General features: G+C 53.1%; 2 protein-coding genes across 5 annotated transcripts in view; one reads left to right on the top strand and one right to left on the bottom strand.

Moving 5' to 3' along the window:
- Positions 1–36: 36 nt before the first annotated feature.
- KCTD10 (potassium channel tetramerization domain containing 10) lies at positions 37–15,509 on the bottom strand. Of its 2 annotated transcripts, none has more exons than XM_063172868.1 (7): positions 15,379–15,509; positions 11,321–11,534; positions 5,957–6,126; positions 5,413–5,499; positions 4,798–4,850; positions 3,929–4,124; positions 37–3,320 (listed from the first exon to the last, which is right to left on the bottom strand). In XM_063172868.1, the coding sequence occupies exons 2-7, from the start codon at positions 11,526–11,528 to the stop codon at positions 3,102–3,104; spliced, it is 933 nt and encodes a 310-aa protein (XP_063028938.1). In that variant the 5' UTR covers positions 11,529–11,534; positions 15,379–15,509; the 3' UTR covers positions 37–3,101. The 2 variants fall into 2 exon arrangements, with proteins under 2 accessions (XP_063028938.1, XP_063028937.1); XM_063172867.1 differs by lacking the exon at positions 15,379–15,509 and adding an exon at positions 14,618–14,689.
- Positions 14,808–20,220, top strand: part of UBE3B (ubiquitin protein ligase E3B) — a 21,758-nt gene continuing 16,345 nt past the window's right edge. Inside the window, exons 1-10 of one of the 3 annotated variants that reach the window (XM_063172864.1) lie at positions 14,808–14,859; positions 15,492–15,572; positions 15,986–16,179; positions 16,510–16,630; positions 17,360–17,419; positions 17,755–17,859; positions 17,943–18,039; positions 18,678–18,763; positions 19,444–19,526; positions 20,061–20,166. In XM_063172864.1, the coding sequence (XP_063028934.1) occupies positions 16,019–16,179; positions 16,510–16,630; positions 17,360–17,419; positions 17,755–17,859; positions 17,943–18,039; positions 18,678–18,763; positions 19,444–19,526; positions 20,061–20,166 (819 nt within the window). In that variant the 5' untranslated portion in view covers positions 14,808–14,859; positions 15,492–15,572; positions 15,986–16,018. Of the gene's footprint in view, positions 14,860–14,993; positions 15,036–15,437; positions 15,573–15,985; positions 16,180–16,509; positions 16,631–17,359; positions 17,420–17,754; positions 17,860–17,942; positions 18,040–18,677; positions 18,764–19,443; positions 19,527–20,060; positions 20,167–20,220 lie in introns of those variants that run through there. The other 2 variants (XM_063172863.1, XM_063172865.1) reach the window with 2 other exon arrangements.

Here is a 20,220-nt window from a genome sequence, read left to right as displayed (position 1 = left end):
ATTGAGCCCCCAGCAAGTAATAAAGTGACACGCATGTAAATATGAAATATCTTCTAATTTATTGTGTTATATTAAAAAAAAAAAAAAAAACAAAAGTACATATTGCAAACATCAACCATACACTGAAATCCAGCTGAAGCTTGTTCTGTGCAGAAGTCTGGACAGGTGGGAATGATTGTACAGAACAGGAATTTGCTGTTGTCCATGAAACAATTCCATTCAGACGGAAAGGTTCTACCTATGCTTTGCTCTAGGGTAGGATGGGAGCTTGGAGCCTTGCCCAGGGGCTGCTCAGGGGATCCACACCTGCCCTGGGGAAGTGCTGCAGGGAGAGAGGTGGCAAGGGGACACCAGGGCTGGTCCCTGTCCCCTCCTTGTGCAGCCCCACCCGTGACAGGAGCTGGGAGGGGACAAAATCCCTTCCCCAGGGGGACTTTGCTCAGCTGCCCTGGGCTGTGCTGGCACTGCTGGTGCTGGGGGATGGAAGCAGCCAGCTCTGCTCTCCCTGGCACTGGGAGGCAGGGAAGGATAATCTGAAGAGCTGCTCTTGTGCCCAGGACACCTGCCCTGAGCTCCAGGTGCACCGGAGAGCTCAGAGTAAAACCACTTAGAGTAACGAGGCTCAGGGCTGAGAGCATTTGTGCAAGGGCACGACCAGGGTGTGGCCAGAGCAAGGACAGGGACAGCAGGGAAAGGACAGGCCCCAGGACAGCACAGGACAGGCCCCAGGACAGCACAGCTTGGCTGCACCACTCCACACCCCGAGGGTGAGCTCAGACAGAGTCTGCCCACAAATGCAGCAACAAAACCGAAATGGAAACTTTAACTCTCCTGGAGTGACTTTGCTAAACCAACAGCTCTACAAAGCACTGTACAAAGATTAAAAACAGCCCTCCCCTGGTTTTTAAGAACTTAGTTTGCATATCCTGAAAGGGAAAAGCCTGAAGCCAGTTAAGGATCTATTTACAGAGAAGTTAATCACGTAGCTGTGACCTGTCAGGTGCTTGGTACTGGTGTCACTCCTGGGGCTGAGGCTGCTCTGCCCCACAGGACTGGGTTTGGTCTGGGGTCTGCAGGTCAGCACAGCCAGGGATGAGTGGAGAGCAGCTCCCAGCTGGAGTGAGCAGGGATTGCTGCAGGACTGGGGCTGTCCCTGGTCCCCTCTGTGGGACACAGCCTCCACCCCCAAGGGCTGCTGCAGATGCTGAGAAGCCCAGTGACAGCCCAGGAATCACCAGTAAGTGCCAAAGTACACAGTGCTGGAGAAACAGCAGCCCAGGACTTCCCTGCCTCACCCTCAGCTCATCCCAGCCCCGAGAGGAGAGGCACTGGCTCCTTCCCCCTCTGCACTGCTCCAGCCCTAGAGGGTGCTGCCAACAGGTTTAGGTACAACTCAAACTGGAAGCCCTGAGGTGTCAGGACAGAGCTGAAGCTGCTGAACCCCCAGGAGACTGTGGAGCTCTCAGTGAACAATCAGCAGCTGCAGGAGAAAGAGGAGAGGAGACAGGTATAACACCCCACCTGCCACAGCCAGCAGCTGCCTGCAGTGTGGAGAAGTCTTTGGTTACTAGAAAGATGGCCTCAGATTAAATTGGAAATCTTTGAGCTTTACTTGATGATCCAAAACTGTACAGCCACTTCCTGGTGTGTTTCAGCCTCTACCACCGAGCTCTGTGGAACAGAAGAACGTGGCTGGTGCTGCTGCAGCACCTTTGGTGTCACACTGTTCCCATGTCCTCAGCAGCCCTGAGCCAGGAGCAGGGATCCTTGGAGCAGGAACACAGAGATGCTGCTGCTCCAGGAGTGTGGCTGTTAAAGCCAGTGCTAAATATTGCAGAGAAAGGGTCAAAAGAAACTCTAGCCCAGGGCAGAGTGCTCTGGTGTCACCCACGGGTGCTGCTGCAGTGCAAGTTTAACACTTCCTACCTCAGGTTTCTCTCCCTCCCAGGACTGGTGACCTGAACTGTCACAGCTGTGGCTCTGCTCAGCCCTATGGAATGACAGCCCACCTCCCACACTGCTGTCACTTGACTCCACAACAGGCAACAGGAGACAAGGAGGTAGATAAAATATTCATTGAAAGGGAAAAGCACTCGTAGAAAACCACCAGTGCAGTGGCCTTCTCCATGCTCTGCCCTTCCACACACAGCTGCCATGGCTGGGAGGGTTTGGAACAGCCTCAGGGTGAAGTCAAACAGGGAATATCTGCCTCTGGGCCACTGCCTGCTTCTGTTCCCCTCACTCAGAGCAGGAAAATGCTCCTGGATCAGCTCCAGAAGGGAACCAGGGCTGCTGCCCCCCACCAGCACCCCCAAAACAGGGGGGATTGAACCTGCTGTGACTCCTGGTACCTGGGAGCTGCTGGAAACCAACCCCCCAGCTGAGATCCAGGCTCAGGCAGAAGCTCTAAGCACTGACCAGTACCAACACCACTCCTAGGGAAAGCAACCGTGGACAGTTTGCTCCTGATTCTCCTCCTCTGGGAGGAATTTTAACCTTGAACTGCAGGGATAAAACAGGGATGGGTGTCCCCAGCTCAGTGCTGCAGAAACTCCACTGAACCCTTGGAGGAGCAGATCCTGAGAGCTGTGGGGAACCTGAGGGAGCAGCCCCTGCTCTGAGGGATCCCTCTGCCCCCAGACTCCAGGAATCTCATCAGCCTGTGCCATTTGTTCTTTGGGGAGTCTCTGCAGCAGCCCTGGGTCCAGGTCCCTGCCTTTGCCCCCAGCCCAGGAGGGTCAGGGAGTGCCTGGAGGGAAGGAGGGTGGCTGGCTGACCTTTTGTTTGTTGTTTTGCTTTTAAAGTGCAGGATCATTACCAAAAGTCACAGCAAGCCAGTCCTCCTCCTCCTCTCCAGCACAAAACAGCAACGACAAGAGTGCTAAAAATTCTGGGCATTTCTCCAGCTGCTCAACAGGCCCTTCCAGGCTGCCCAGTAACCTCGTGGATCCTCGCCCTACAACTACCGCATTTAAATACCCCAAATAACCTAGAGTTTGTTACAAATCCCAATTTACAGACTGTGCTGGACAGGAGTTGCACTGCCTGGTCCTGCTGCAGGGCAGCCCCTTCCCCAGAGCCGAGGGGGTCCCCGGGCTGGCTCACTGGTGCAGGTGGGCCCTGTCGTCGGGGCGCTTGATGTGGATCCTCCGCACGCGCTCGATGCGCTCCCGCTCCTCGTCCTCCTCCAGGTGGTGGGAGCGCCCTGCAGCCCCTCCCGTGGCCTCCAGGAGGGCATTGTCCGGCCCCCTCCCGTCCTGGGACTCGTACAGAAGAATGTTCAGGGTCTCCTCGTAAATTCGGGCTTCTGGGAACTCCACCTGGCAGGGAGGGAAGAGGAGGTCACTGACTGCAGGGGCCAGGGTACCTCGGTGTGGGTTCCTGACACTCGGTGTTGCTGTTCCCTAACTGCACCCCAGAGACAAAAATCCTTTCAGGCACAATCCTTTCTATTCCATTTTTTGTTTCCAGCTTTTAAGTCCAACAAGTTGGGTTTTTACCAGAACCAGGCAGATCCCTCCTGGGAAAGGGAAGAATGCAGGGAAGGTGTGCCATTGATGGATCCCTCCTTACATGGGGGTGTAGAGCCAGGGAATGGTTTGGGTTGGGAGGGATCATTTAGTCCCATCCCTAGATCATCTCCTTGCAACTCCCAAACCCAAATGTAGTTAAATGCACAGGTTTGTCTGAAGATAGAGCTGGACTGAACATTATGGATACCACAACTTATATGGACACCACACGTGTTATGGAATACCATAGGGCTTTTATGGAATATCCCAACTGCCCAGTGCAGGCAGCTCCTGCTGCACCCCCAGTATGAGCCCCAGCTGCTGCCCCACTCTCAATGCACTGATTACCCTCCAGAGGGGCTGAGCAATGACAAAGTGCCAGCCTGTTCAGCTGTCACTGTCCCAGTTTCCTGTACCTTGGTCTGCTTCTTCTCGGTGGCATAGACGATGGAGGTGCAGCAGACCTCAGCGATCTTGCGGCCCTGCCCGTAGAAGGACCAGCAGCAGATCTCATCCCCAATGACATCCTTGATGAAGAGCACCCTCCCGTTGAACCTCAGGGACAGCTTGTCAAAGAGCTCAATGTTCTTCAGCATGTTGTCATCAGAGTTGCTGTGGGAATGGAGGCAGCAGCAGGAATTTACAGAGTGCGTGGAAAGAGTGGGAGCAGTGAGCACTGACAGCTCTGAGATCCCAGATTCCTGTGCCACAGAACCCCAGGATGGTTTGGGTTGGAGGGACCTTAAAGCCCATCCAGTGTCACCCTGTGACATGGGCAGGGGCACCTTCCACTAGCCCAGGTTGCTCCAAGCCCCATCCAACCTGGCCTTGGACACTTGCAGGGATGGGGCAAAGCGAAGAAATTAATTCTTATTATTTCACTTCAAACCATTCCTGAGCTCAGCACTCTGGATGGGCACTGTTATGTCATGAAACTTATAAGGGAATAAGGGAAAGAGGACAAGGCCCCCAGTTTGATGATTTCACCACTCACTGAGCTCTCTGTGTTCAACTACCACACTGCCATCCATGGGAATGCAGACAGCACTTGGCCAGGAGCCTCTGCCAGCTGCACCTAAGGATTAGAGGAACTCCTCTGGCACAGGCTCAGCCCTCCATGGATGGCAGCAGACTCCCTTCTGACTCCAGTTGGAAAATAATTGGGGAAAAATGGAGTGCCTGCCAACACCAATCTGTCATTGGGTCTGGGGGAAGAAAAAGGAAACTTTTATAGTGGATTTTGGTGTATGAAAAACTTCCAGCAATTCCAGCTGAAATCACTTACCTGGTGTAGGAATATTTGTTGTTGCTTCTGTTATAGAGCAGCTTCACTGCTGGCTGTAAGAAACAAAGCACAGATGAGTTTCAGTGAGCACAGCCAGAGCTGGAACCTCAGCTCAGCCCAAGGCCCCACAGAAAAGCTGCAATAACAAATTCCCAGTGGGATTTCAGTGGTGTTACTGCTGTTGCTGCAAACCTGTGATGCACAGGTTGGCAATGGGGTTGCAATCCTTCCTGATCCCTTCTGGGACTGGATCCTCACCTATTCTTATCTTCCCTCTGTCTCATCAGCACTCCCTGTCCCAGGTTCCTCCAAGCCCTGTCCAGCCTGGCCTTGGACACTTCCAGAGATGGGGCAGCCACAGCTTCTCTGGGCACCCTGAGCCAGGGCCTCCCCACCCTCACAGGGAAGAATTTTTTTCCAGATATCCCATCTAACCCTGCACTCCTTCAGCTTAAAGGCATCATCCTTATCCTGTCACTCCATCCCTTGTCCAGCACTCCAGCTCTCTTGGAGCCCCTTCAGGCACTGGAAGGAGCTCTGAGGTCTCCCCAAAGGTTCTCCTCTCCAGCCTGGACACCCCCAGCTCTCTCCATGGCACATCCCAGTCTCTCTCACCTTGTTGGAGGTTGCAATCAGCTTCTGCTCCTCTTTGGAGGAGGTGATCACCGGGACCTTGCAGAAGGGCTCGTAGGTGTCCTTGTTCTGTGGGAGAAGAACCAAACAGCAGCTGAGTGACAGCAGCTCCCTGGCACAGCCACATTTCCTGGGAATGATCTCTGCTGAGGGGTCAGTGCCCAGTCTGTCCCTGTGGTGTCCCTGGGGAGCTGTGGCTGGCCAGGGACAGCTGAGGTGTCCATTCCTGTGCTCCACCACTGAATGTCCTGTGCCCAGTTAAACAGCAGGGTCTGGAATGGGGCTTCTCTCAGACAGGACATCAGTGCCAGCGGCATCAAACCCAAGATGGGAACCTCAGAGCATAACAAAGAACACAACAGGACTCCAGCAGCTCTGGAAAGGAGCTGGTTCTCCTAGATGTGACCAGACTCCAGCAGAGGACAACACGAACAATTCCCATTTCCATCCCAGCCTCCAAAATCCCCACACGAAGACCAGGAGAAAATCCTGCCCAACCCCAGGTGCCCCTGAGCCCCGTGCCCACCTGCAGGGCTGCCTGGCATTCATCCACCAGCCCCTGCACCAGGTAGTACTTGGCCTCAGCCAGCAGCTCCTCGATCTCGCGGCGGCTCTCCGGGAGCGGCACGGCCCCGTCCCGCAGGTAGTTCAGGATTGTCCCAAAGTGCTTCCCACAGCGGTCAATCAGGATCCAGCCTGGGGACACAGCGAGGCCACAGTGAGCACAAGCTGAGATCAATGTGGCAAAAGGCCTTGGCAGAGCAAACTGGTGAAGGACATGGTGGAACTGGGAGTGGGAGGATGGAATGGGGAATGTGAGCAGAGCGTGGCACAGCTGGAGCTTGGGATTGTGGTGGGAGGAGAATCATGGAATGGTTTGGGTTGGAAGGGAACTTAAATCCCATCCAGTCCCTGGGAATATATTCATGTGTTCCTGCTGAGGAGTCTGTGAAGGGTGAGTAAAAATAACCCCTGACCCTGCCCTGCCCAGAGAGAGGCACTGAGGGTGTTCAAGGCTGATGGAAATCACAGAATGGTCTGGGTGGGAAGAGACCGTAAATCCATGTGCAGGGACACCTTCCACCATCCCAGGCTGCTCCAAACCCCATCCAACCTGGCCTTGGACACTCCCAGGGATGGGGCAGCCACAGCTTCTCTGGACACCCTGTGCCAGGGTGCCACCACCCCTCACAGGGAAGAATTTCTCCTCAATATCCCATCTAAACCTGCCTCTGGCAGTGGGAAGCCATTCCCCCTTGGCTTGTCCCTCCATGCCCTTGCCCAAAGTCTCCTCCAGCTCTCCTGGAGCCCCTTTAGGCACTGCAAAGCACTCCAAGGTCTCCCTGAAGCCTTCTCTTCTCCAGGGAAGAAAAGAGCTACAACCAAAGCTGTGGGTGCAGCATCCACACTTCACCTCTCACTGCTGGGATCAGGCTGGACCCTGGAAAAGCCAGGCAGTGCCAAGGCTGGAGTTTCCCTGGGTGAACAGATGGCCACTCTCACAGGCTGAGGCTCAGGAATGCAGTGAGGAAACGCTTGTGGGGAAGGAGTCATATTTTGGACAAATAAGGAAAGTAGGTTAAAGCAGCCCCTGTGTGCTCTGCATGAATGGAATTACGAGGAAAAGTCTGAACATTTGGTTCAGTCTGGAGAGGGAACACGGCCCTTTCTGAGGGAAAAGGAGACACTCTGCAGCAGCTCACTCCAGGCTTCCCAGCTCCCTCATTCCTGCTGAACACAGACAACACAAAGTGCTCCAAGTGTGATTTTACAGGCTGGAACAACAAACTGGAGAAAGAAATGATGGAAGAAAGGACTGATCCAGACTAATGGCTAATCCAACTAGAGCAGAAAAAAGCCCATTTGGCAGTGCAGAGTATGGAAAGCAAGAAATCCCATTTTAGTGGGAGATTTAGTGAAAGGTGTCTCTGCCCATGGCAGGGGTGGAACAAGGTGAGCTTTAAAGTCCTCTCCTACCCAAACCATTCTGGGATTCTGTGATAAAGAGGAAGCACAAGCCATGGTAACAAACCATTCCACAAATGCAGCTGCCTCCCAAGCTCACTGGAGCACACAGGAAGGTAAAGGGCAAGCTGAGAGCAGAATTCTCATCCCCAAACTCCTCTATGATTCCTCATAGGCTGCAAAAATCTGCTGCAACTTCATGTTTACAGATGGTGAAACTGAAGCAGAGTTGCTCATTTTCATGTGGGGATGAGAAAACACTTCCAGCAGCATTGCAAAATCAGAGCTACCACTAGAAGAGCTTTAAAAACCCTTCTGCTTCCCCCCAGCAGCCCAAAGGAGATGAGTCACAGGGAAGTGACCCCGGTGCCACTCGGCCACAGCAGAGCCAACAAGTGGGCTGGAGTCTTTGGGAGTCATTTCTTCATTGCAGAGCTCCAAAAACATCCTGTGATCCATTTAGGAAGGGACACAGAATCCATGGGCTGTATGGAATCATGGAATGGTTTGGGATGGAAGAGAACTTAAAGTTTATCCAGTTCCAGCCCCCTACCAGAGGCAGGGCCACCTTCCACTATCCCAGGCTGCTCCAAGCCCTGGCCTTGGACACTTCCAGGGATGAGGCAGCCCCAGCTTCTCTGGGAATTCCATGCCAGCCTCTCACCACCCTCACAGGGTGGATTTCTTCCCAATATCCCATCTATTCCTGCCCTCTGGCAATTTGAAGCCATCCCCACTTTTCCTGTCACTCCAGGCCCTGCAAATAGTCCTTTCCCTCATTTCTGCCAGCTCCTTCCCTTCTCCAGGCTGAACAATCCCAGCCTTTCCTCCCAGCAGAGCTGCTCCATCCCTCTCACCGTGCTGGTGTCTCCTGTGGGCTCTCTCCAGCAGCTCCAGCTCCTCCCTGTGCTGGGCCAGCTCTGCAGGTGGGGTCTCAGAGCCCCCTCCCCTCACTGCCTTTGTCCATGGACACATCACACCCTTAAAAATCCATCTTTGTCTTCCAGGAATCCTCAGGGACAGGATCCCAACGCTGCAGCTAAAAGCAGCTATTTTCCAAGCAAGCCCTGGCAGGTGAAACAGGAGCCTGACACTGGACACTGCCTGAGGCTCCACTCTCTTATCAGCAGCTGGACCAGGAATAGCTTCCCCATCAACAGCAGCAGGGAGTCAGGGGAAAAAGGAGAATTGGAAATAGGTGGATGCACCTGGAAAACTCACATCCTTCTCCCTGCTCATTACCATCCAAGGAAATGTTCCAAATGTGCTGATTTGCTACAGTTCATCAATAATTTCTAAGCTGAAAACAATCATCTGCCACCCACAGGCAGAGAAGCCCAGCCTGTTCTCTCCAGCCTGAGGAGCAGCAGGTTGGAATTGTTCAGCTGGGATCTGAATCCCAGACACAGAGCAGGACCCAAATTCCAGACTGGTTAAACCCAACTCCTTCCAGTTGCTCCCCAAGCTTGGCTTCTTTCCCTAAGAAACATTTTGTTTGGTGCCAGGTTTAGGGTGTGACCACTGAGGAGGATTTTGAAGAATTCCAGATAAAAAGTGTTTCCTTTAGCAGCCCCAGTGCTATTGTCCCAGTTTCCAGGCAAGGGGAGATAAAGCAAGAACTGCTGCAATGGGAGTGTCTGTGTTACAACATACAGGAAGTATCAAATTCCTCTTAAAACACAAACTGGTTCCATGGAACAATCCCACACACACACTGTGGGAGTCACAGCAAAACAAACTTGGGGTTTTACATCCCAAACTGGTATTTTAGTGGGAGAAACTGCAGTTATCCTGAGATTTGGGGTGCAAACAGCACTTGCAGAGCCTCTGAGCCCTGGGAATGGGATGTCCCAACCCTCCTGGGTTCATCTCCCAACCCCATTGGGATCAGGCCAGGGTGAGTTTCCAAAATGAATTTGGAATTTCCAATCCATTTGCAAGCACAGGAAGTCTGGAATTATCAAATTCAGCCCAGCAGCTTCAGGGAGGGACAGGAAGATCCAGCCCAAGTTTAGCAAAGGGAGAATGTTCACAACATTTCCAGTGCTCCAGTGTTCCCAGTCAAGGTGTTCATTCACATTTGACAGATTTTTTCCCAAATTGGACCCAGTGTTGATTCCCACTTGAGTTTTTTCCCAAATTTGACACACAGACTGACTTTATCAATGCAACCTCCATGGTCTGTGTCCAGGATAAGCATCCCAGAGGCCCTTTGATCCAAATCACAGCATCCACATTCCTGCTTTATCCTGGCCTGGGATTACACCTGGAACAACACAGCTTTGTTTTCCCCAGCTTAAATATAAAGACTTTTGGCTAAACCAGGAATATTCAGCTAATCAGGCTCTATTTTTACATTTTTTTCCCTTCAAATCCACTTCATTTTATCTCAGGAAAGCTTATCATAAACCTCCAAACAGATTGTTTTAAAGCACTCAAAACTCAGTCCATCTTGTACTGTATTTTCTCTATTTTCAGCAAATTCAAACAAAATTTTCTAATAATAATTAACTAATCCCAAGGGAGGTGTTTGAAGCTCCAGGATCAGCTTTGCAGAGGCTGCAGTTAAAGACAAAGGTTCTTAAATATTGTTATGGGTAAAATAACAGAGTGAAAATAAAGCTGAGCTTCCAATTAAAGTCTGGCACACCCACCACGTGGGAATGTGGAGATAAAATTTTGAATTTTCTGAAAATCCTGCAACTGGTTCTGTTTTAGGGAAATCAGCTGTCAAGTCCCACAAGAAAATTCTTTCATTTTTAAAAATCAGCTTTTAACTCATTTATACCTATGTTCAGAGCTTGTTTTATATTTTATTTATAAACAAGGAGACAAGAAGAGGGAATGGCATCCTGAGCTTCCAAGAGGACACACAAATCCCAACTCAAAGATTCCTAATCACCATCTCCACCTTTTTCCATGGGCTTCAGAGCTTCATTGTCAGTGTTCTGAAAGGAAAAGATGCTCCACGTGTCACCTGGGCCTGACAGGACCTTTGGCACTTCTTAGTGTCCTTCTGCTGCTCAGGAAACCACTCAGGTCATCCTTGTCTTTTGTTCCACATTTTTCCCAGCTGTATAATCATGGAATCATGGAACAACAGCATGGGTTGGGCTGGGAGATTGAAGATTGAAGATTATTTAGGCCTTGAAGATTATTTAGTTCACTCCTTGCCATGGGCAGGGACACCTCCCACTGTCCCAGGCTGCTCCAAGCCCTGTCCAGCTTGGCCTGGGACATTTCCAGAGATCCAGGGGCAGCCACAGCTGCTTTGGGCACCCTCCAGGGCCTCCCCACCCTCACAGGGAAAGATTTCATCCCAATATCTAATCCAATTTATATAATATTTAAAGATTTCATCCCAAAATCTAATCCAAATCTATTCCCTTGTCCTGCCACTCCAGAGCAGGACAAGAGAATAGGTTTGGATTAGATATTGGGATGAAATCTTTAAATATTATATAAATATCTTATAAATACATAAATATATTATTATATAAATATCTTATAAATATTCTCCCTGTGGTTCTTGTGGCTCCTTCAAGCACTGGAAGGCCACAATTAGGTCACCTCAAACCTGCCTTTTGTCCAGGCTGAACAATCCCAACCCTGCCTTGCAGGAGAGATCCTCCATCCTTCCAACCCTACAAATAGGGTTACAAATGTGACTTTTCCCTGCCCAGGAAAGGCATGGAGAGCATCAGGAACATCCTAATCCTCACTTCACCCTACCAACAGATGTTCCTCTGACCTTCCCATGATTGCTGTGACTTTCCCTGCCCAGAAGGGACGTGGAGGACACCAAGAACACCCCAGTCCTTACCTTCACCCTACCAACAGAAGTTCCTCTGACCTTCCCACAACCCCTGTGACTTTCCCAGCCCAGGAAGGACGTGGAGAGCACCAGGAACACCCCAATCCTCACCTTCACTGTCCGTGAGCACCTCCATGCGCCCGCTGAACATGGCCTTGAGCATGGTGTCCTGCTTGGTCAGGGTCTGCATGGTGGTGTAGTACAGGGCTCCCCCCACGTTCAGCTTCACGTACTTGGAGCTGGGGCTGCTCCCCTTGAAGGACGTCGTGCGCGTCGCGGCCGCCGGCACTGCTGAGCTCACCACGCTCTCTCCCGACATCTCTTCCTGCAAGGAGCGGGGTCACCAGCTCAAGACTGCAGTTCCCAGCTCAAGGGAGCAGTTCCCAGGTCAAGGGAGCAGTTCCCAGGTCAAGGGAGCAGTTCCCAGCTCAAGGGAGCAGTTCCCAGCTCAAGGGAGCAGTTCCCAGCTCAAGGGAGCAGTTCCCAGCTCAAGGGAGCAGTTCCCAGGTCAAGGGAGCAGTTCCCAGGTCAAGGGAGCAGTTCCCAGCTCAAGGGAGCAGTTCCCAGCTCAAGGGAGCAACTCCCAGCTCAAGGGAGCAACTCCCAGCTCAAGGGAGCAACTCCCAGCTCAAGGGTGCAATTCCCAGCTCAAGAGTGCAACTCCCAGCTCAAGGGAGCGGAGCAATTCCCAGCTCAAGGGAGCAGTTCCCAGCTCAAGAGTGCAATTCCCAGCTCAAAGGAGCAGTTCCCAGCTCAAGGGAGCAATTCCCAGCTCAAGGGAGCAATTCCCAGCTCAAGGGAGCAATTCCCAGCTCAAGGGAGCAATTCCCAGCTCAAGGGAGCAATTCCCAGCTCAAGGGAGCAATTCCCAGCTCAAGAGAGCAGTTCCCAGCTCAAGGGAGCAATTCCCAGCTCAAGGGAGCAGTTCCCAGCTCAAGGGAGCAGTTCCCAGCTCAAGGGAGCAGTTCCCAGCTCAAGGGAGCAATTCCCAGCTCAAGAGTGCAATTCCCAGCTCAAGGGAGCAACTCCCAGCTCACAGGAGCAGTTCCCAGCTCAAAGGAGCAATTCCCAGCTCAAGGGAGCAGTTCCCAGCTCAAAGGAGCAGTTCCCAGCTCAAGAGTGCAATTCCCAGCTCAAGGGAGCAATTCCCAGCTCAAGAGTGCAATTCCCAGCTCAAGAGTGCAATTCCCAGCTCAAGGGAGCAGTTCCCAGCTCAAGGGAGCAGTTCCCAGCTCAAGGGAGCAGTTCCCAGCTCAAGGAAGGACTTTCCAGTTCAAGGAACGACCTCCCAGCTCAAGGAAGGACTTCTCAGCTCAAGGAAGGGGGTCCCACTTTAAAAGTGCAATTTCCAGCTCAAGGGAGCACTTCCCAGCTCAAGGAAGGACTTTCCAGGTCAAGCAAGGACTTCCTAGCTCAAGGGAGCAACTCCCAGCTCAAAGGAGCAGTTGCCAACTGAAGGAAAGCACAAGGAAGGACTTCCCAGCTCAAAGGAAGGAGGTCCCACTTCAGGAGTGCAATTTCCAGTTCAAGGAAAGACTTCCCAGCTCAAGGAAAGACTTCCAAGCTCAAGAGTGCAATTTCCAGCTCAGGGGAGCAGCTCCCAGCTCAAGGAAAGACTTTCCAGTTCAGGGAAGGACTCCCCAGCTCAAGGAAAGAGGTCCCAGCTCAAGACTGCAATTTCCAGCTCAAGGGAGCAGTTCCCAGCTCAAGGAAGGACTTTTCAGTTCAAGGAAGGAATTCCCAGCTCAAGGAAGGAATTCCCAGCTCAAGGAAGGAGGTGCCACTTCAAGAGTGCAATTTCCAGTTCAAGGAAGGGTTTCCCAGCTCAAGGGAGCAGCTCCCAGCTCAAGGAAAGACTTTCCAGTTCAAGGAAAGACTTCCAAGCTCAAGAGTGCAATTTCCAGCTCAAGGAAGCAGCTCCCAGCCCAAAGGAGCAGCTCCCAGCCCAAAGGAGCAGCTCCCAGCTCAAGGAAGGACCTCCCATCTCAAAGGAACAATCCCCACCCTGCAGGGTGACACCCCCGTTCCCACCGGGTGTTTCACACCTCGGCTCCTCCCCTGTGAAGTTCTCAAGCGTTTTAAATGTTTCAGGAGCTGAAGGACACTCGTGGGCACAGCCCCCGTTTTTTTTTTTCCCGGGGAAAAGCCCTGGGAATGCTGAGCTGGGTTTGGCACTGCAAAGCCAATGCTTTCCCACAACAACTGCTTTCATTTCTTACACAACTCCACGGCTTAAAGCTCTTACAATAATCTGGGATGGAATTGGGCAATTCCCAACACACACGAGGGGAGCAGATGATTCCCGCGAGTCCCAATGCAGAAATCAACAGATTCCCCAGTGCTAAAATCCAGAATATCCACAGGTTTTCAAGGCTTTTTGCCTCGGAGCAAACAGGGAGAGCACACAGGAGCTTTTCCTGCTCTTCCCTGCCCTCCCAGCCTGCTCAGAGCACCAAAATGCAGCCGGACAGAGCTGGATTCCTGTCACCTCCCTGTCACCGAGGTCACACTGGCACAGGAGGCTCAGCGCCACAAATGCTCCCAGAGCCGATAAATCCTTAATCACTTGGAGCCTCCTTCCCTCAGGATGGGACAGGGTGGGATAATTAACCCCTTCCACCCCTGCTCCTGCAGCTCCCACGGCTCCGGGATGAGCCGAGCCGAAGGATTTTTGTTTTACCACCATGAAACTCCCAAAGGAGCCGGAGCTGTGCGGCACGGGAGAGGGAGCAGGAGGGGCAGGGATGGCCTGGAGATGATCCCATCGTCTCCGGGATGCACCGGCAGCAACCTCAGCTCCCTCCGGCACCGGAACAGCCCAGGAATGGGCTCGGGGTTCCAGAGGGGATCGATCCCACCACTGAGAGACCCCAAACCGCAGCCCTGCCGTCCCCAAACCACGCGAACCGGACCGTGACCGTGGGTCAGACCCCTCTCTCCAGCCTCGGGGCTGCCGCTCAACACCCGCACCGCTCTGTGCGGCCGGACCTCCAAATCCTCATCGGGACCCCCAAATCCTCATCAGGACCCCCGAATCCTCATCCCGACCCCCAAATCCTCATCGGGACCCCCGAATCCTCATCCCGACCCCTCCCCAGGGCAGCGGCCCCCGCACGCACCCCCGGCCAGGACCGCTACCCGCAACCCCCGGCCCCTCCGCCTCTCTGAGCCCCCTCCCATGGCCCAAACCCCCCTGAGCCCGCCGGCCCTGAGCCCCTTAACCCTCCATGAGAGCCGGAGCCCCCTCAGCTCCCCCTGCCCCGCCGAGGCCTGGAGCCCCTCACTCCCCATTCCCCCGTCCCCCACCACCCCCTCAGCCCTTCAGCCGCTCCTCCCCCGCGAGGCCCAGAGCCCATCCCGGCCGTGCGGGCGCGTCCCCCGGGCCCCGCGCCGCCCTTTCCCCCTCACCATGAACGGACCGAGCCCCTCGGACCGAGCGAGCGGGAGCACCGGGCGGGGGAACTTCCGCCCCTCGCTTCGCTTCCGGCGCCGCCCGGGTGCGCCCCCAAAGCCGTCCGATGGCCCCCCCGGCCGCTGCCGCGCTGCGCTGCCGCCTCGTGGGCTTGGCCCGGTTCGGTTTGCCCCGGCTCGGTTCGACCTTCCCGGTATCACCGGGACGCAGAGCCGGCTGTTCTCCCTGCGCCGAGCCGGTGAGCGGGCCGGCGGAACGGCAGCGGCGGGGCGGGTTGGCGGCCGGACGGGGAGCGCGGACACGGGGGCGAGGAGGGGGCTGCGGCCGCGGCCTGGGCGAGGGAACCGGGACGGACCGGGGGGTTCCGGGGCCGCTCGGCCCGGCCCGCCCGGCCCGGTGTCCGCCGGGACGAGGGTGAGCGCCTGGGGGCTGCGGGGAGGCCGCCGGAGCGGCGGGGCCCGGCGGGGCGAGCCTGGGCCCGGGGAGGCTGCGGTGCGAACGGGGGATGCGGGAGGGATGCGGGCGCTGCCACAGGGGCTGAGGGGGCTCTGGGGCTGCGCCGTGGGCGAGTCCCGGGAGCTGCAGCCCAGCTCGGGGGCTGTGGGTGGCTCTACTCGGGGGTGGCACCTGCTCCGGTCCCCGGCGGCCCGGGTGGCTTTGTCCTTCCGTGCTGTCACACACGGAGTAATCTGTCCCCCACAGCTGCCTGTGCTGGTGACCGCCGCCGAGGCGCGGTGCTGCTCCTCCTCCCACTTACCGTTTTCCTTGCGGGTGCAGGGAGGGGTAAATCGGGTCCAAAGGACTCGGGAGTGCGGAGGGAAAGTCCAAATCCCCCCAAATCAGCCGCAGGGAATGTGCTTGTCCGTGCAGGAGCTGCCCGAAGCCTGGATGGGGATCATGTGCGTGTGTAAATGAGCATCACACGCTTCCCTTGAAGAAGTGACCCCTCAGGTGAGCTCTTTGTCGCTGTTTATTAAGCTCTGGTTGGCCCTGGGTGTTTTATCTGGTGAGTGGCAATAAATCAGTGTCCCTTGTGCCCTTTGCCTCCTGTCCCTGGCCGGGGAGTTGTTCTTATCTGTTACCAAGGAAAGAACAGAGGCTGGAGAGGGGAGGTGGAGCACAGTGTCAAAACCACTGCTTTGTTTATTTTTCCACTTAAAACCTCCCAGCCTGCAGCAGGCTGTGGGCTGTGCTGGAAGGATTCCCTGCCAGTGTTTTTGTGTCCCTGCTGCAGCCCCGTGACAATCACTGGGGTGTTTTTTCATCCCACTTTTCCCTCTGCTGTCGGATTCTCCCCTCCCCTGCAGGGAGCTGAGAATTACCTTTCTCTGAGTGCTTTTTCCCACTCTGCTGTGTTTCCCCAGGTGTTTGCTGTGAGGATCTTTGCTCCCTTTGCCATGTTCAGTGCCAGCCAGTCCTCCCGGGCGCAGTTCCTGGACAAGGCGCGGCAGGCGCGCGAGGAGCGGCGGGAGCTCAAGGAGAGGGAGAGAGCAGCAGTGCAGCTCCAGGCCCTGGTCAGGAGGTTCCTGTGTCGCTGCCACCTGCAGAGGGACATCAGGTGTGTGGCATTCGTGGCATCATGCAGTGGTTTGGCTTGGAAGGGTCCTTAAAGCCCATCTCACTCCAAACCCCTCGCTGCTTTTCACTAGCCCAGGTTACTTCAGCCTGGCCTTGGATATTTCCAGGGGTGAGGCAGCTTCTTCCTCCCTCACAGGGAAGGATTTCTTCCCAATATCCCATCTAACCCTGTGCTGTTTTAATTTGAGTCCATTCCCCTTTTTGCTGTCATTCCAGACCTTTGTGAAAAGTCTTTCTCCATCTTCCTCATGAGCCCCTTCTTTGCTCTGTGATTGTTTTTTTTAACCCCTCGTTTTTCCCTCTTTGCTAGGAGAGAGGTGGATGATTTCTTTGGGACAAATGAATGTGGCTCAAGTAAAAGAAGTGCCCTGTCTGTGTTCAGGATTGCCAGGAAGCTGCTGTTTGTGTTCAATGCCAAGGAGGACAAGGAGGTGAGGACACTGCCCTGACATCCTGCCATGCTTTTGGGGACAGGTTAAACATGTTAAATTCCTTACCCAGTGATCTTGGGGGTTCTTGCAATATATTTTGCCTTCAACAATGTTCTCTCTGACTCCTGGCCCTTCCTGAGGGATTGAAACAGGAGAAGCTTTGAATTTTTCAGCAGTGGTTCTGAATTTGGGACATCCTTTAATGGATGTTTCTCCTGGTGACTGTGCCAGCTGCAGGAGCAGTGCCTGGGGATTTTGGCACACCCCAGGTACATTGGGACAGCTCCCAGAGATCTGTGCTGGCTCAGGGAAAGCTGTTTGTCCCCCAGCAGCTTTTCTCAATACCCAGAACTTGTGGGTTCAGAAGTGAAGCCCTGAAATGATGATCATAGGAGGCTGTGAGGGCTGACTGGAAGAAAACCAGCTGGAAAATGGAAAGCTGTGTTCCAATGGCAGCAGCAGTGAGGGATTTTTTTAATCTCTATCCCATGGAAATCTGTGCTCAAATGCAGTTTTCTGTAGGTACAGCACCCAAAAAATGCCCAAAAAAAAGGAGCAGCAGTGTGATGTGTGTGCTCCCAGGCAAGGAGCCATCAGAATTCCTGTAGGGAATGTGCTGGGAACATTTGCTGATTTGAGGCAGAGAGATCTTCCTCACTCTGCTGAGCTGTTCTTGTGCTTTTTAACCCTTCCTGTAGTTAGAACTAATCCCACCTTTGGATTTTCCAGAGGTTTGAAAAGCTGTGCCGTTGTATCCTGACCAGCATGGATGTGGAGAACGAGCCCAAGGTCAGCAGGGGGGTTTGGTTTGGAGTGGGGAGGGCTTGGTGGTTGTTTTCAGCTCTCTCTGTGGGGGTTTATTTTGCTAATGTATCATTTTAAGCTTTCAGAAGCCCTTGAGCACTGTGGAGATTCCACAGGGAAAGTCTGGACAAGTCCTTTAGTATTCCTGGGATATTTTTACTCTGTGCAGCCACAGGAGTTAAAGGACACTTGGTTTCTGGGGTGGGTGATGTGGGAATTTGGGCAGAGGAGCATCTTGGTCCCACTGCTGGGTTCAGTCCCCAAACTCTGCCCAGCAGCAGCACAAACCCTGATCCCTCTGTGCATCCCCCCTTGCTCAGGTGTGGTATGTGTCACTGGCACTCTCCAAGGACCTCACACTCCTCTGGATCAAGCAGATCAAAGACATCCTGTGGTTTTGCTGTGAATTCCTCAAGCAGCTCAAGGTGAAGATTATTCTTGTGTTTTCTCTGCCTGCATTTGGCACGAGGCTCAGTGGATTTGTTAACTCTGCTGTTTGTTATCCCAGCCTGACATCCTGCAGGACTCCAGGCTGGTGAACTTGCACCTCACAATGCTGGTCACCTTCACAGACACTTCCACCTGGAAAATCCTCCGGGGGAAAGGTTGGTGCATCCAAATCTTTAAGATTTGGGACTTGGTGTTAAAATCTGCTGAATGCTCTGGCCCAAGTTCCAGAGAAGCTGTGGCTGCTCCATCCCTGGGAATGTCCAAAGCCAGGTTGGAGAGGGTTTGGAGCAACTTGGGATAGTGGGAGGTGTCCCTGCCCTTGGCAGAGGCTTGGTATGGGATGATCCTTAACATTCCTTCCAGCCCAAACTGTTCTGGGATTCTGTTTCTGCAGAAAAGCACCAGTTACCACAAAGATTCATTGGTTACCACAAACATTCATTCTGCTCTTGTGGTTGCCCAAAACAAGGATTCCCTTGGGATTAATCTGGTTCCCCTTGGGATTAGGCTGTTTCCCTTAGGACACCAACAGTTGTTACAGCATTTTATAATATGCCAAAAACCTCCACACAAGAAGTGTTCAGAGGATAAGGGAATGTGCTCTTAGCTCTGGGGTTTTGTGGGAAATAGGTGTAGAAAAGGCAGACAGGTAGTGGGAGGAAATGAGACTCAGTACAGTGTGCAATGCTGCCAGAATGATGGGTTTGTGTAGAAGGACAAGGAGTTGGTGCCAGGAGAGCTTGGGCAGTGACAAACCTTCCTGTGGGAGTGACATCAGTGCTTTAACCCAAAGGTGAGACCCTGAGACCTGCCATGAACCACATCTGTGCCAACATCATGGGCCACCTGAACCAGAAGGGCTTCTACTCCGTGCTGCAGGTCAGTCTGAGCTGCCACAGCCCCAGCTCCACCCAAACCAGCCCCAGCCCTGCCTGTGCCCCTCTCCTGAGGAGCTCTTTGGGTCTGTGCTGGGGTCTCAGGGATGAGCTGCTGGTGATCTGTACATAATTGTATTTTTCTCAAGCAAAGCAAAAATCTCTCAAGTTTCTCAAGTAAAGCGGAGTGTCCCCACCTGAGAGCAAATCCACCCTTCCCCTTCTGTCACTGCTGCTGAAGCTAAATCCTGCTCAATCACCTCATCATGAATGGGACAAGGACAAGTCCTACATAATTTTGCCAAACTTTGCAGCTGGCACATTGCATTGGTTGGGTTTGTTTGCTGCTCTGCTGGGAAAAGGAACGGATGTAATGAATCTTTTAAATAAGAATTACATTACCAAACTCTGAGCCTTGCCTGTTAATTTTTAAAGCCTGTGAGCACAGGTTCTAGGGAAATAAGTCCTGCAGAGTGTCTGATTTCATTGCATTATCTCTCTTCTGCCATTATGAACCTGAAGCCCTTCTAATTCTGCCAAACAACTTGTAAGAACTGGATTTTAGACTGCTCTGATGTTCTTTTTCTCTGCATTAAATAAACTTAATGTCTTTCAGGACTAATAATATTTTTTTTTCTGAGTACTACAGGGTTTTTATACTTTGATATATTTTTTCCATTCCAGATTTTGCTAACTAATGGCTTGGCAAGATCCAGACCTTCCCTGTCCAAAGGTTCCTTAACTGCCATTTTCTCCCTCGCCTTGCGGTGAGTCAGCTGGGGCTGCTGGGGGGGATTTGCAGCCAAAATTGTCTTTTTTTAGTGTTTTTTTTTTTTTTTTTTAAAGACTTCTCATTCTATCAGTGGTTTTGTGCCATTGAGAATATCACCCTGAGGAAAGAAGTTGTTTTTGGCAAATGGCTCCCTTTGCTGTCACCCTTGCTCAGATTAGGGTGGTTTTAAGTCAGGAATTATTGTGAGCCTAAACTTGAGGGTGCAGTTCAGTTCAGGGTGAGCTTGCTCTGGGAACAGAGGTGTGAGTGAATTATCTTTTGATCTTTTCCCTGGGATGCTTCAGAGCCAGGTTGAAAAGGGCCTGGAGCTGCCTGGGATAGTGGAAGGTGTCCCTGCCCATTGCAGGGGTGTGGGATGGGCTGGGAAAGTTCCTTTCCAGCCCAACCTATTCCCTGTGTCTGTGGTTCTTGCTGAGGGAATTCCCAGTTCTGGATGGCTCAGTTGGAGGCTGTGTTGCTTTCCCAGGTTGGGTTGAGCTCTGAAGTGTTTCTCTCACTCTCTCTGTAGCCCTGTGGTTGCTGCACAGTTCTCAGACAATCTGCTGAGGTCCTTCCTGATCCATGTCATGTCTGTGCCTGCTATCATGACTCACCTTGCTACTCTCACCCCTGAGGTAAGTGGGTGATCTCAGAGGACTGATTATCACACCAGGCCACTTGTTATTCCA

This window comes from Melospiza melodia, chromosome 20 (genome assembly GCF_035770615.1).
Source record: "Melospiza melodia melodia isolate bMelMel2 chromosome 20, bMelMel2.pri, whole genome shotgun sequence".
NCBI lineage: Eukaryota > Metazoa > Chordata > Aves > Passeriformes > Passerellidae > Melospiza > Melospiza melodia.
Note: the sequence above shows the minus strand (reverse complement) of the source record. Positions and strands in the feature narration are given on the sequence as shown.